Source organism: Balaenoptera acutorostrata, chromosome 1 (assembly GCF_949987535.1).
Source record: "Balaenoptera acutorostrata chromosome 1, mBalAcu1.1, whole genome shotgun sequence".
Classification (NCBI taxonomy): Eukaryota; Metazoa; Chordata; class Mammalia; order Artiodactyla; family Balaenopteridae; genus Balaenoptera; species Balaenoptera acutorostrata.
In genome coordinates, this window is record NC_080064.1 from 36136422 (window position 1) to 36150741 (window position 14320).

General features: G+C 58.1%; 1 protein-coding gene across 4 annotated transcripts in view; it reads left to right on the top strand.

Annotated features, from left to right (window-relative positions):
- The window catches only part of PTPRF (protein tyrosine phosphatase receptor type F), an 84248-nt gene extending 74303 nt beyond the window's left edge, over nucleotides 1-9945 (top strand). For all 4 annotated transcript variants that reach the window (XM_057550191.1, XM_057550197.1, XM_057550203.1 and 1 more), the window contains 12 exons: nucleotides 2630-2727; nucleotides 5626-5749; nucleotides 5930-6105; nucleotides 6807-6926; nucleotides 7230-7384; nucleotides 7463-7748; nucleotides 7849-8027; nucleotides 8242-8368; nucleotides 8543-8668; nucleotides 8933-9087; nucleotides 9173-9308; nucleotides 9653-9945. In XM_057550191.1, the coding sequence (XP_057406174.1) occupies nucleotides 2630-2727; nucleotides 5626-5749; nucleotides 5930-6105; nucleotides 6807-6926; nucleotides 7230-7384; nucleotides 7463-7748; nucleotides 7849-8027; nucleotides 8242-8368; nucleotides 8543-8668; nucleotides 8933-9087; nucleotides 9173-9308; nucleotides 9653-9721 (1751 nt within the window). In that variant the 3' untranslated portion in view covers nucleotides 9722-9945. The remainder of the gene's footprint in view (nucleotides 1-2629; nucleotides 2728-5625; nucleotides 5750-5929; nucleotides 6106-6806; nucleotides 6927-7229; nucleotides 7385-7462; nucleotides 7749-7848; nucleotides 8028-8241; nucleotides 8369-8542; nucleotides 8669-8932; nucleotides 9088-9172; nucleotides 9309-9652) is intronic.
- The last annotated feature ends 4375 nt before the right edge of the window (nucleotides 9946-14320 follow it).

The following is a 14320-nucleotide window of genomic DNA, read 5'->3' on the forward strand; positions in this document are numbered from 1 at the left end:
GCTGGGGCCTGGAGGGCAGAGAAGCCTCCTCTGAGAGGGATGCCAAGCCATGTGGGCCTTAGTTGGGCAGGGAGGGGGTGGGAGGGAGCAGAGGGAGCTCCCTTCGATGGCAGTAGCATGTGGGGAAGCAGCTTTCGGGCACTGTGTCCTGCGGCACTGGAGCTGGGGATGTTGAGAGCCCAGAGACGAGTCTGGAGGGCTAGGCCGAGGTCCGGTCACAGAGGGACCTGCGCGCCAGGCTAAGGGGTTTGGACTTTGTCTTGAGGGTTCCAGGGAGGCATTAAAGGTTTTCAGCAGGGCAGCGACAGGGTCAGAATTGTGCTGTAGAAACATAGCTCTGTTTGCCATGTGGAAGGCAGATTGGAAGGGGAGAACTTGGGGAGGCAAGCCGTTGAGAAGGTGCTGAGGACCTGGACGAGGCGGGTGGCAGTGGGGAGACATGAGCGAGACCTAAGCAGCAGGGCTCAGGCTTGATTCCATGTGGGGTGAGGAAATGGGGGCGGGGGTCGCAGGATGCCTCTGGTTGCTGGCTGAGCACTGGGGTGGGAGGGTCCAGGGAGACCTCCGCACCAACATCCTGGCTGGGACCACGGGCATGGGGCATGCCAAGGAGCACGCAGTGGTCAACGCCTGCAAATAGATGGGCTCTCCCAGGAGAAGGGGGCAGGGGAAGAGAGCGGCCGAAGGGCAGCCAGGGAAGGAGGTGAAATGTTGAGGAAGGATGGGTGAAGGATAGCCAAGGAGGAGAAGCCAGAGGGAGAGAGAACACGGGGGAGAGGAGTGTCCCAGAGGCCAGGCGGGGAGGGCTGTGCAAGGAGGACCCAGACGGAGGGCCTTTGGCTTCGGCAGTTGGGACCTTGGAGAGCACGTGGTGGGCGGGTCCTGGGGGCAGGAGCATTTCAGTGGGCTGAGGCACAGCGAGTGGGGAATGAGCAAGTGGGTGTGAAGGCCCTGCTGGGGTCTGAATCCCTGTGGCTTCAGGGCCCGGGGTAAATGGCAGGGATCTGAGAGGAGAAGGCGGGGTGGAGTACAGGAAGTCAGAGGTGGTGTTAAAAGGGATGGGGGTCCAGAAGGACAGGAGGCTGTGGCTCTGGGCGGGCCGTGGGGAGGGGGCACAGTGAGGGTCACCCGAGGTGCTGAGATCAGGGAATGGGGCTGCTGGCAGGGAGAGGTGTCTTTGTGCACAGGGGTGGTCTGGGAGGGAACCGGTGACCAGAAGGGGTGGCGGGGATGGCAGCACTGTCCACCGCTGGGGGTTTCCTTCTCGTTTTTTTCATTCAGCAAATGTTTATTATTTTCTCTCATAATTTAACTCTTCTTCTGAAAATGCTTCAAACGCACAGATAAGCTGAAAGAGTGATACAGTCCCCATCTCCACATCCTCATGTGGACTCACCCTTCTGTTTCTCACCACACATGCCTCATCTCTCTCTAAAAGCACACTTCCCTTTTGCCAGTTCATCTGGAAGTAGCCAGGGTCAAACTTTGATACCAGAGGGCACAAGGTTGGCTTGGACCTAGACTTCCTTCATAGAAAGAGGCCCCTGAGGCCGCCCAGGCTCTGGGTGGGAGATGCATCTGCTCCTCGGGGGGCAGAAGGGGCTGCGGTGGGACTGCCCCTGCGAGCCCCCAGCCCCGCACTGTGTTCAACCGCAGTGTAACCAGAGGTTAATGGGTTTCCTTCTCTTGCCCCGCTGTTTTTGTTCTTTTTCTCTGCAGGTTCCAGTGTCCCCAGTTGCCCGAATATCTCAAGTTAGTTTTCTGCGTTCCCGTGTTTGGGGCCCACTCTGGCTTCTGTGTGTTTCCTCTACTTCTCTCACCCATCGCCTCCCTCCTTCCTTGAGTTCTTCTCTCCCCTTTCCTCTCTTTTCTCTACCTTCTCACTGCCCTACCTTTTCTTTGTCCATCCCGCTCTCTCCCCACCTTGCCCCCTTCTTCCCGCCCTGTTTTCCCTCCCGCCACCCCTTCTGCCTCTGTCTCTCGCCTCCGGTCTCAGTCCGACCCCTCTCCGGTCTCAGTCCCACCCCTCTCCCGTCTCGGTCCGACCCCTCTCCAGCACCTCTCCTGTCTCCCTGCCTCCCTGTCCCCACATCTCCCTCCTCCCCTTTGCTTCTCCCTCCGAGTTCTTCCACGTCTCTGCCATGTACATTGTGATCACTCCATCCACATGCTGGGTGCTGGGACAGGGACATCACCGAGCCTCCCATGGTGACTGGCACCAGTGAGGGCAGGAGCGCTGTCCAGAGGCAGGACCCGCAGGCGGGGTGCAGGCTGCAGCAGCCCAGCCCCATCCTGTCCACTGCCTTCCACCTGGGCTTCCGGCCCCGGCCTGGGAGGGGGGAGGCCTCCCATGCCTGTGGAGAACCCGCCACTCAGCACCATGTCACACGGACATGCTCACTCGTGCTCACAGCACACACCCTTCCACCTCTGTCCTCTCCCACCCCCACCCCCAGCCACTATGTGCCCCGCCATCCCTGTCGCCGCATGTGCCGCTGTCTCCATGCCACCAGTGCCGAGTGCTCCATGGTCACACGTGTTCACATGTGCACATACATGCATTGGGGCTGTCTCCGCCACCCCGCTCAGGCCTCACGCTAACTCTGCCTATGTGTGCCCCTGCTCCCAGGTATGCGAGACCACCCGCCCATCCCCATCACCGACCTGGCAGACAACATCGAGCGCCTCAAAGCCAACGACGGCCTCAAGTTCTCCCAGGAATACGAGGTGAGACTTCCCCCCTCACCCCCGCTTCACACCCCCCACCATGTGCCTGGCCCCAGACCAGCTCCTTTCCTGCATTGGGCTCCAGGCTTCTCCAGAACACACACTGGAGGGGTCAGCAGTGGCCAGCAGGGAACTCAACTCCTCAGGTTCTGGGCCTGACAGAGGCCCTTCCAGATCCCCAGGTCAGGACACTCAGTCACATGCCCCGATGCTAACAGAGGCAGACAGGTCTCTCTCTCTCTCTCTCTCTCTCTCTCTCTCTCTCTCTCTCTCTCTCTCTCTCTCTCTCTCTCTCACACACACACACACACACACACACTCAGTAACAACAGCTGGCATTTATGGAGAGCTTCCTGTGGGCCAGCTCTGGGCTAGGCACTTTGCATACCATTCTGCCCTCCCCACACCCTATGAAAGGGATACTGGTGTTATCCCATCTTACAGATGAGGAAGCTGAGGCTTAGAGAGAAGTGACTTGCCCAAGGTCACACAGCTGATGAGTAGTGCAATGTGTCTGGCAGCCTGTGCCCTGCATATGCATGTGCTCACGGGTGTTCTCAGAGTGCAGATCACAGAGACGGGGAGCTGGGGGGCCTGAATCTTGCCACTTGGGCTGCACAAACCCTCCTACTCAGGGCCCTCCATGTACTCCCTTCACTCTGGCCTGGACCCTACCTGCTGGGGGCTCAGACTTCAGAGCACTGCTCCTGCCCAGAGTCGGGGCTTCCAGGCGCCCAGCTGGGGAGGTGCTTTGCTAGTGAAAGGGGTGTTAAGGAGGTGATAAGGAGAGCCCCGCCTCCTCTAAGGAGCACGGGGGCAGAGGTGTTGTTAAGGCATCTTCTGCCTCTGCCCCACTGGGCCCCTCCAACCCGCCACCCTGCCCCGCCCCCAGCGCAGCCCCGGCACAGGATGACGGGTGGATGGATGGGTGATTGACGGGCTGGCTCCACCCTGCCTGTGAGTCCGCCCCGCTCCAGTCAGATGTCCACCCTCAGCTGGGCTGCTATCGCGGGCACCAGGGCTCCCCTTCAAGGGCTGTGAGCCAGGTTTCCGCAGAGGAAATTGAGCTTGGCAGGGGAACTGATGATCACCCGTGCCGCAAGGGAGGTGTGCCGCTTGTCCCTGCAGAGCGCCCACTGGGGGCCTGCTCTGCACAGGCCCGCCATGAGGGGGACGGAGCCGCTAAGGCGGGCTCCCTGCCTCCAGCTCCTTACCTGGCCTGGTCTTCCGCCCACACTCATCCAGTCCCGCATCCCGCGCCACCCTTCCTCCCGTGGGGCTCTGCGGCTCACTGTCCAGACTCGCAGTGTCCCCCGTCCACCTTCTGCCGCTTCTCTGCTCCAGTCTGCGCTTTCCTCACCACAGCCTCCTCCTCCAGGAAGCCTCCTCTGGCCACCCGGCCTGCCGAGAGCTTTCCTGCAGCCAGGATCCCATAGCTGTGTTACCTTTAACGGTCAGTGAGTCGCTCATCTGGCATCGTCGGGCACTTAGCCTGTGCTGGGTGTTGGGGGTGTGGAGGCAAGTGTCCTCAGGGAGCTCAGCCAGTGGGGAGACGAGTGCAGACAGATGAGAGACACTGAATGTGACCTCATGCCCTGGGGTTAAACATGCAGACGTGCGGAGAAGGTCGGCCGACAGCACCGAGGCAAGCAGGCTAGGGGTGGGCTGTGCTGAGGTCTCACGGAAGCAGTGCTCGCTGACCCGTGGAGAGTCACAGGCTGGTGCCAAGACCTGGAGGACACAGTGTGCTATGCTGAGAACTTCGGGTGGTATTCGTCTGTAAAAGGAGGGTAATAATAGAACCTATTTCATGGGGGGATTAGATGAGGGATACACGCAGAGTGCTGAGAACACTGCCAAGCACACGGTAAGGTTTCGCTGAGCCTCAGCTGTTATTATTATCATCTGAGGCGATGAGGAGCCATGGAAGGCGTTAAGAAGGTAATTGATCATCAGATCTGCATTTTATAAGGATTGTTCCGGCTGCAGGATGGAGTGGGGCAAAGCGAAGAGGCAGGAAGATGCCAAGTCTGAGCAGAGGTGGCCTGGCTGAGGCCCTGGCAGCAGGTTGGAGAGAGCCGAGGGGCTGGGAGTGATGGGATGGGGCACAGAAGAGTTTTGAGGACGACTTGCAGGTTGTGGCCGGGGCTTTGGGGTAAATGAGGACAGTGCCCTTCACTGAGATGGGGCCCCAGCAGCAGAGCCGGGTTTGCAGGGGGAGCTGATGAGCTCAGCTTGGCAAGGGTTGAGACCGAAGGAGTGTGGGACGTCCAGGTGGGATGTCCAAGGGGCTGCTGGCTATTCAGACTGGGAGCTCAGGGGAGACTCTGGGCTGCAGCTGGGGTTATGGCAGCTCCAGCATATGGGCGTAAGGTCCTGAGAGCAAGTGAACTCACCCAGGAAAGGCTGGAGAGTGCAAAGAGGGCCCAGGAATGAACTCCGGAGGAGCACTGCGTCCTGCCTATGGGAAGGAACAGCCAGAGAGGGAAGAGGAGAGCTGGGCAAGGCCATGCAGCATTGGCCAGAGCCCCAGCAGCATTGGGTCGTGCACAGCTGGCCGCCGTTGCTTTTGCACTCATTCATTAGCTGGATTCAGGGCTTGAGGGACTTCCCTAGCCCCCACCCCACCCCTGACCACTCTCCTGGGTGAGGGGATTTGGTACCTTGGTCAGAGGAGTCTTCGGTCCATCACCTTGCTGATCGGTGCCGTGTCAGCCTCTGCGCTCCGTGGCCAGAGGAACTGGTGCTCAGCGTTCACGGGCACCATGCGATAGAGCAGCTGGCTGTGACCCGGGAGCGAAGGCCGGATGTGGGCACCACCTGGAAGGCTGGGTCTCCCTGAAGGCACTGGGTAGTCAGCTCTTGCCCCACTCCACCTGCCTCCTCCATTCCCTGCAGTCAATTGACCCTGGACAGCAGTTCACGTGGGAGAATTCAAACCTGGAGGTGAACAAGCCCAAGAACCGCTACGCCAACGTCATTGCCTACGACCACTCTCGAGTCATCCTTACCTCCATTGATGGTGAGCCAAGGGTGGGGCCCCGTCCCGGGTGGGGCCCCGTCCCATCCCCTTGATCTCTTCCTCGCTGGGTGACATTTCATCCTCCAGAAGAGGCCCACGGGTCCCAGGGTGTGCCGAGGAGGTATGGACTGGGTTGGAGGCCCCAGGATAATGCTCTCCCACGTCCCTTCCTGTTCATAGGTGTCCCGGGGAGTGACTACATCAACGCCAACTACATCGATGGCTACCGCAAGCAGAATGCCTACATTGCCACGCAGGGCCCGTTGCCTGAGACCATGGGCGATTTCTGGAGGATGGTGTGGGAGCAGCGCACAGCCACTGTGGTCATGATGACACGGCTGGAGGAAAAGTCCCGGGTAAGGCTGTGCAGAGTCCTGCCCAGGGTGGGGGAGGGGGGTGGCAGTGGATACTCAGCCACCAGGTGACTTCAAACACCTTTTCCCATCCCTGTGGGAAGAAGCTCCTCAAGGGACTTGCCAAGTGCTATTGTTTTCCTGGGATGTCATCGTGTCCCAGCTGCTGGACGTTCCTGGCATGTGGCATGTTCCCCATATACTAGTGGGTTCCCAGCATGTTAATATGTTGCCCCAGATGCTGTCATTTCCCAAGAATGTTAATATGTTCCCCAGTTGCTGGCATGTTTCTGGGATGTTCACGTGTTCCCCAGATGCTGGAGTGTAGCTGGGGCATTAACATGTCTCCTAAGTTAATTAGTGGAAAGAGCTGCTGTTATCTGCTTATGCACAGCAAAGCGTTGACTGGAACGTAAAATTTACAGAGCTTGAAAATGGTGCATAAACGTTGTGGGTAAATTTGGCAGAAAATGTGCCTGGTGAAATCTGGTCATGAATAAACAATTTTCAATTACGTTTCTCGTTCCCCTGGTGAGGGCAGGGGTGGAGGCATATCGTGAGACCATGATAGGGTTTGGTGAGGGGTGGCGTAATGGATCTGAGAGCTCGGGGCTAAGGGCTATACCTTCCACCCTGCTTCTGCCCGCCTGAGCCTTTGGGTACCTCCAAACACCCTTGCACCCTGCCCTGCTGTCCCTCTGCAGGTGAAATGCGATCAGTACTGGCCAGCCCGTGGCACCGAGACCTACGGCCTCATCCAGGTGACCCTGCTGGACACGGTGGAGCTGGCCACCTACACTGTGCGCACCTTTGCGCTCCACAAGGTATGGTCCTGCCCCGGTGCTTGTCCCCCCGGCCGGGACCTATTAGGGCAATGGTCTGAATATGGTGTGCTGGCGGGAAGGGGGCGAGTGGGAGCCCGGTGTTGGAGGTGTGAGCGCATCATGACAGCAGGTGCCGTGGGCGGCATGGATGGAAGCAGCACCTGAGCTCCTTCAGACTGCCCCGTGTGGCTTCTGAGTCCCGTTGGAAAGCCGGGATCTGGCCTCAGCATTGGGGCGTCCTGCCCTGAGTCTGTAGAGGGCACACTCCCTGGTCACACCGTCTCTCCCCGCTCTCCTCCCCAGAGTGGCTCCAGTGAGAAGCGGGAGCTGCGTCAGTTCCAGTTCATGGCCTGGCCAGACCACGGAGTTCCCGAGTACCCGACCCCCATCCTGGCCTTCCTGCGGCGGGTCAAGGCCTGCAACCCGCTGGACGCCGGGCCCATGGTGGTGCATTGCAGGTGAGGGAGTGCCACGCCACCGAGGGGTGGGGCGGAGGCGGGGTGGGCCCCTGCCCAGGCTGAGTCTGTGTCCTGCAGTGCGGGCGTGGGCCGCACGGGCTGCTTCATCGTCATCGATGCCATGCTGGAGCGGATGAAGCACGAGAAGACGGTGGACATCTACGGCCACGTGACGTGCATGCGGTCGCAGCGCAACTACATGGTGCAGACCGAGGACCAGTACGTGTTCATCCACGAGGCACTGCTGGAGGCCGCCACGTGTGGACACACGGAGGTGCCCGCTCGCAACCTCTATGCACACATCCAGAAGCTGGGCCAAGTGCCTCCTGGGGAAAGTGTGACTGCCATGGAGCTGGAGTTCAAGGTGGGCTCAGGGCTGGGCCTGCCTGGTTCCAGAGCCTGGACTGGGTCCCGGGGACAATCCCCCAGGAAGCCAGGCCTGACCAGCCCCTCCCTCTCGCTAGTTGCTGGCCAGTTCCAAGGCCCACACATCCCGCTTCATCAGCGCCAACCTGCCCTGCAACAAGTTCAAGAACCGCCTGGTGAACATCATGCCCTACGAACTGACCCGTGTGTGTCTGCAGCCCATCCGCGGTGTGGAGGGCTCCGACTACATCAATGCCAGCTTCCTGGATGGCTATAGGTCAGCACACTTGTGACTGCCCACCACGCCCACGGGTAGCCAGGCCTGCTCCTGGCCGGCTGGGGGCGCAACAGAGTAGGGCCAGCCTGGAAGACCAGGGTGGGCTTCCTGGAGGAGGGGTGATCTGAGCTGGGACCCCAAGGGACTAGGCAGCCATGGGGAGACTCGGGGGGCAGCAGCACCTCCAGCATGTCCAGTCTTATGTCCACCCCAGACAACAGAAGGCCTACATAGCCACACAGGGGCCTCTGGCGGAGAGCACCGAGGACTTCTGGCGCATGCTGTGGGAGCACAACTCCACCATCATCGTCATGCTGACCAGGCTTCGGGAGATGGGCAGGGTGAGCACACCAGCCACCCCTTCTCTATCGTGTCCTTCCTCTCCTGGCCGTCAGCATAGCCTCAGACCCCGTTATCACCACCTGTGGCATCCTGCCCCCGAATCGTCTGAAACCCGGAGCTCCCCTCCCCACTTTTCCCCCCCCTGACCATGGGGCCGGGCCCTCTGTCCACAGGAGAAGTGCCACCAGTACTGGCCCGCAGAGCGCTCTGCTCGCTACCAGTACTTTGTCGTTGACCCGATGGCTGAGTACAACATGCCCCAGTATATCCTGCGTGAATTCAAGGTCACAGATGCCAGGGTGAGTAGACAGGGGAGTGTGTGTATTTGTACGAAAGCATGTCTGTAATGCTGCCGGAGGCCCTGCAGTGGGGCCGCCTGTGTGGTGCCCCAGCTCCAGCTGCAGGAATCGAAGGTGAGCTGTGGGCCTGCAAGCCCATTTCCCAGGGTGGCCTCGTTGTAACGACCTCAGGGTGCTTACCTGTGCTACCGCACTGTCCGCCTGCCCTGGGGGGCTGCCGCCTGAAGCTCCAGCCCTGATCCCGGCCTCTGCCACCTCTCCCAGGATGGGCAGTCAAGGACGATCCGGCAGTTCCAGTTCACAGACTGGCCAGAGCAGGGCGTGCCCAAGACGGGCGAGGGCTTCATCGACTTCATCGGGCAGGTGCACAAGACCAAGGAGCAGTTCGGGCAGGACGGGCCCATCACGGTGCACTGCAGGTGGGCCGACCCCATGGAGGTCTGGGCGTGTGGGGGCTTGGGGGTTCAGGGGCAGGAGCCCTGACCTAGCACTGTCCCTGGGCAGTGCCGGTGTCGGCCGCACCGGGGTGTTCATCACGCTGAGCATCGTCCTGGAGCGGATGCGCTACGAGGGCGTGGTCGACATGTTCCAGACCGTGAAGACCCTGCGCACACAGCGCCCGGCCATGGTGCAGACGGAGGTATGCAGGCCACTGGCCATGCCAAAGCCAGCTTCTCATAGACACATGCTGGGGAAGGCTGAGCCGGACGGGTTCCCCGCTCAGCAGCCGTGCACTGGACACCGGTGCTGTGCCTGGCTCCCAGCTGGGGTTGCACGTGTCAGTCCTTACGGGGTACACTATCTAGGGGCAGAGTGGGGGTGGCAGGGGGAAGCCTGGGCAGATGTCTGGATCTAGCCCCTGCTGCTGGCCAGCAGAGGCAGAGGCTAAGTCCATGACCCACTGGCTGCAGTGTGAGTGCCCTTGGCTGTGTGTCGGGGTATCCGCCATTGCTGTCTGCGCTGACCGGACCCCTGTCCCGGCAGGACCAGTACCAGCTGTGCTACCGCGCGGCCCTGGAGTACCTCGGCAGCTTTGACCACTATGCAACGTAACCACCGCCCCTCTCTCCTCCGCTGCCCCCACCTGGGGGCTCCGGAGGGGACCCAGCTCCTCTGAGCCATACCGACCATCATCCAGCCCTCCTGCACGGGTGCTGCTGCTGGCAGAGCACAGCCCAGTGGGATCACAGCGTTTCAGGAACATTGCCACACCGAACGGAGAGCCCAGAACTGCCCTGGGTGAGGGGGTGGGCCAGCAGGCAGGCAGGCCAGCAGGCAGGCAGGCCAGCAGGCGTGCACTGAGGCCACATCTCTGTCCACCAGGCCCGCCTCAGAGCCCCTGCGAGCTCTCTGTTCCGCTGCCGCGTTTCTCATGCTTCTTCTCGTGGGGGGGATGGGAGCAAAGCCTCCTTTTTTATACATTAAGTGGGGTAGACAGGGATTCTAGCCTCTTCCCTCTGACTTTTCCTTTTGCAAATTCTTAACTGCAGAATGGGGTTGCGGTGTAGCTTGTGTTCTCTTTTGAATTCGCTCTGGACCCTTTCTTGGTACGACTTTCACTGCTGAAGGATGGAGTGTGCCTTCCTCGTGTGTGTGGAGCTGGGGCCGCCAGCCTGCGCAGAGGCATCGCTGATCCAGCTGCTCTTCCAGCCCTTCAGACAACATCCTGTTTTAGCCAAATGCAGGGAAACACGGTTTTTTTTGGTTTAATTTCTGTTTTGTTTTTCCGTAAGAGCCTTATTTTGGGCCCCACAGACAGTGGTGGGCGGGGCGGAGATAGGAAGCACTCATCCCCAGTCGTCTATTCCAGTGTGTGTTTAACATTCACAGCCCAGAACCACAGACGTGTCTGGGGGAGCCTGGAAAGGCATTCCTCATCACCATCGTTTGCAAAGTTTAAAGATAAAGCAAAGACAAAAAACAAACAGACAAAAAAATCCAAAAAAAAACACAAAAACAAAAAACACAAGAAAAAAAGAGAGTCATCCCCTGGCCTCTGCTTCAAACCCCTGAGAGGGGAGGTGACTCCGTGCGCCTGGGGTTCCCTCTGGGTCCGCAGAGCCTGGCTTTTTGTCCCCAGCATTGTGGGATGGCACAGTGTTGGTAGGCTGTGGGTCTGGCCGTGTGGCCAAGGCGATGGGCACCAGTCAGGGTGTGTGCCACGCCCCACACACCTCAGGGCCAAGCAGGGGTGCAGCTGGCCCTTCAGGTCCATGCCAGTGGGCCTGGCAGCACATATCTGTCCTCGGAACAGGGGCCAGATGACTCCCCTCCCTGGTTTGCAGCTGTTTTCAAAGCCCCTGAGAATCGCTCTTTTCACTCCTTCAAGATGCCCTCCTAAACCAATGTGGCAAGACTACTGGACTTCTCTCAGTGGTACTATACTCAATCCTTATTATCTCGGCTTGCTGAGGGGCGGGGAGCGGCCTCTTCCTCTGGGCAGCACTATCTAGGTAGGTAAGTGGGGGCGGGAAGGGTGCATAGCTGTTTTAGCCGAGGGACTCGAGGCAGACGTCCCCAGATCTAGCTAGGCGGTCAAGATCAACAATCCAGGGTTGGTAATGTTGAATGAGACATTCATTTTTACCTTGTGGATGCTAGTGCTGTAGAGTTCACTGTTGTACACAGTCTGTTTTCTATTTGTTAAGAAAACTACAGCATCATTGCATAATTCTTGATGGTAATAAATTTGAATAATCAGATTTCTTACAAACCAGGCCTCTGTCTCGGCTCTTTCTGGAACCAGAGTCTGGGCTCTCTAAGTCAGTCCCTAGGGGTAGGTTCTGCCGATTTCCCGCTCCTCAGGAGACAGCGAGGCTGTCCTGAGGACCTGTGAGAAGACGGGCTCCTGGCCTGGTGCCCACTTTCTGATGGGAGCCTGAAGACTGAGCCACAGTGCGTGGAAGGAGCACCCGCCATGGGCCGCGACGCCCCGGGCCAGAAGCACACCCCCTGCCTCTCCTCACCCCTGCCATGTTCTGGGTCGCCACGTTGTGGGTACCGGGACTCCCCAGGTCACACTCATCCCCTTTCGTCACCTCCTCCCTCTCTTCCTCCCCTGCCATAAGGAGAAGGATGGCACTGTGGCAGTGGGGCCAAGAAGGTATGGAAATTGGTTAGTGAGGACTCTGGTAATTCTTGCAATGTGGGTACTGGACACAGTGTGGCCTTCTGGCCCCTGGACACACAGCAACATCTGCAGTGGTCTCTCCACTGGTGATCAGATAAGTCCTACCAGGTTGTCAAACCATATGGAACTTCTGGGGACAGAAGACAAGCAAAACCCAGAACAAGTGAGGAAGAGAAATACATGTAGTCAGCAGTGACCAGACTATAGGGAGTGCCACGATGAACCCAACACAGAGGTGCTGTGGGTGCACTGAGGCAGCACCTCACCCTGCGGCAGGATCAGGGAAGGCTTCCTGGAGGAGGTGACATAAGCTGGCTTCTGAGTGTTTCATAGGGTGAGTAGGGGTTACTTTCAAAAGATGGGAACAGCATTTCCGATGGAGAGAGCAACTTGTACAAGGGCTTGGAAGCATGAAACAGACCAACAAATACGAGAAACTACAAGGAACGCACGTGATCCGGGTAGGGAGACATAAGGCCAGAGGTAGGCTGGAGGCAGCTGACGGGTGTGAGGTGATTGAGAATGGGAAGCAGGTGTCCCTGCTGGGTGACATGCCTCTGTACTGCGCTATGCCACCTCTTTCGAGGTCCTCACTGCACTCTAGTGTTGCCAGCTGTCTCCCTGGGGGCTCTGAGTGACCAAGGCCTGGGATCGGGGCTCTTCTTGGTTTCCCTAGGTCCTAGCTCACTGCCGGGCATATTTCTATTTGTTCAGAAAAACAACACCATCATTGCATTATTCTTGATGATATTAAATTTGAATAAATATTTCCTCTTGAAAAAATGAGCCATTAAACATTTGCAAGTGAGGGTAGCTATCAGATTATCACTTGAGGGGCGACAGCATACAAACTGCACCAGGCAGGCAGACCACAGGGCAGGTAAGCGCCGGTGCTGGGACCCACACGCACCTGGTTATGTCTGCTCCAGAGTCCCTGCCCTTTCCGCCGGCTGGTGTCTGCCCCCCTCCCCTTGGCTGCCACCCCCGCCTCCTCCCAACCCACTCCTCCAAGGCTCCCCATCCACCGGTCCCCAATCAGGCATCCCTTCCTCCCTCACCCCCACACCCAACTAATCACCAAACCCTGCCCATTTGGCCTCTTCTGCACCTGTTCCGTCCTCTGCATTCCCAGGACCACCCTCTCCTGCAGCCATGCCTGCTCCCTGGTCTGCCTGCCCCCAGCCCTGCCCCAGCCAACCCATCCTCAGCCCTGCAACCAGAGTGCTTCTGTTGGCAGACGTGACCACGGCACTGTCCTGAGGAGACCCTGCCAGGGCCTCAAGAGTCGGCCCAGACTCCACAGGTTTCCAAGGCTGCAGGACCCAGCCTCTGCAGCCTTACCATCCCTCCTCGCCCTTGGCCCCCACCTTTCCAGTCATGACCTGGTCTACTCTTTTCATGCTTGCCTCCGCATTCTCTCAGCTCCAGAGCTTCCCATGAGCTATTCTCCTGGAACATCTCCCCCTCCACACCTCTCTAGCTGGCTAACCTGGTCATTAGTAGTTCTTTCAGGAGCCATCCTAAATGAGGGTAGGTGACTCTGCTGTGCAAGCAATTTGAAATACATATTTTTCATGTAATCCTCACAGCAATGTGTGGGGTGGATCCTATTATGCCCATTTTGTAGATGAGAAAAATCAGGTCTCATCCACTCATTCAACAAATACTTGAGCATTTGGGATGCGTGAGTCACATCAGTGCAAAGACTCCTGCCCTTGTAGTGTTTATACTCTAGCAGGAGGAAATGTGATGCACGCAAAAAATAATAAATGTATATATAGTTTGTTAGAAAGTGATGTGTCACGAGGTGGGGGGGAATTAGAACAGGCACATGGGGAAGGTTTTGTTACTAATCAGGGTGGTCAGAGGAAGCATCATTGAAAAGATGGAATTTGAGGAAAGACTTGAAGCTGGTGAGGGATTTTGCCTAAACATCTTCGAGATGAGCATCCAGGCTGAAGGAGAAGCTGGAGTGGAGGCCCTGGCTGAGAATGTGCCTGATGGGTTGAGGCAGGTGCGCCCGTGACACTGTGAGCAGGACGTGAGAGAGCAGTGGGAGATGAGGTCGGAGAGGAAATGGGGCAGCTTCTAGGCCAATGGGAGGACTTCGGCAGAAATCCAGGTATGGTGAGCAGTGGCCAGATACTGCTTCCGTCTTAGAGGCAGAACTAAGAGGATTTGCTTCTGGACTGGGTGAGAGAAAGGAGTCAAGGTTGACCCCACAGTTCCTGCCTGAGCAACTGGAAGGATGAAGTTGCCATTTATTGAGATGCGGAAGCTGTGCGTAAGGGTTGAGTAACTTACTCCAGGCTCCCAACTGGAATTGGTGGGTCTGCCTGACTCCAGGGCTCCTTCCCCACTGCCACCTGCCCATAGCTAGAGACAGAGTCAGATGCACAGAGAAAAAAAAATATTTGGAAGGAAATACACCAAGAGTTGTGAGGTTGGGTGATTTTTTTTCTTCATAATTTTCCAAATAATCTGTAAAGAATTACTATTACTCTAATTTTTAACAGAACAAA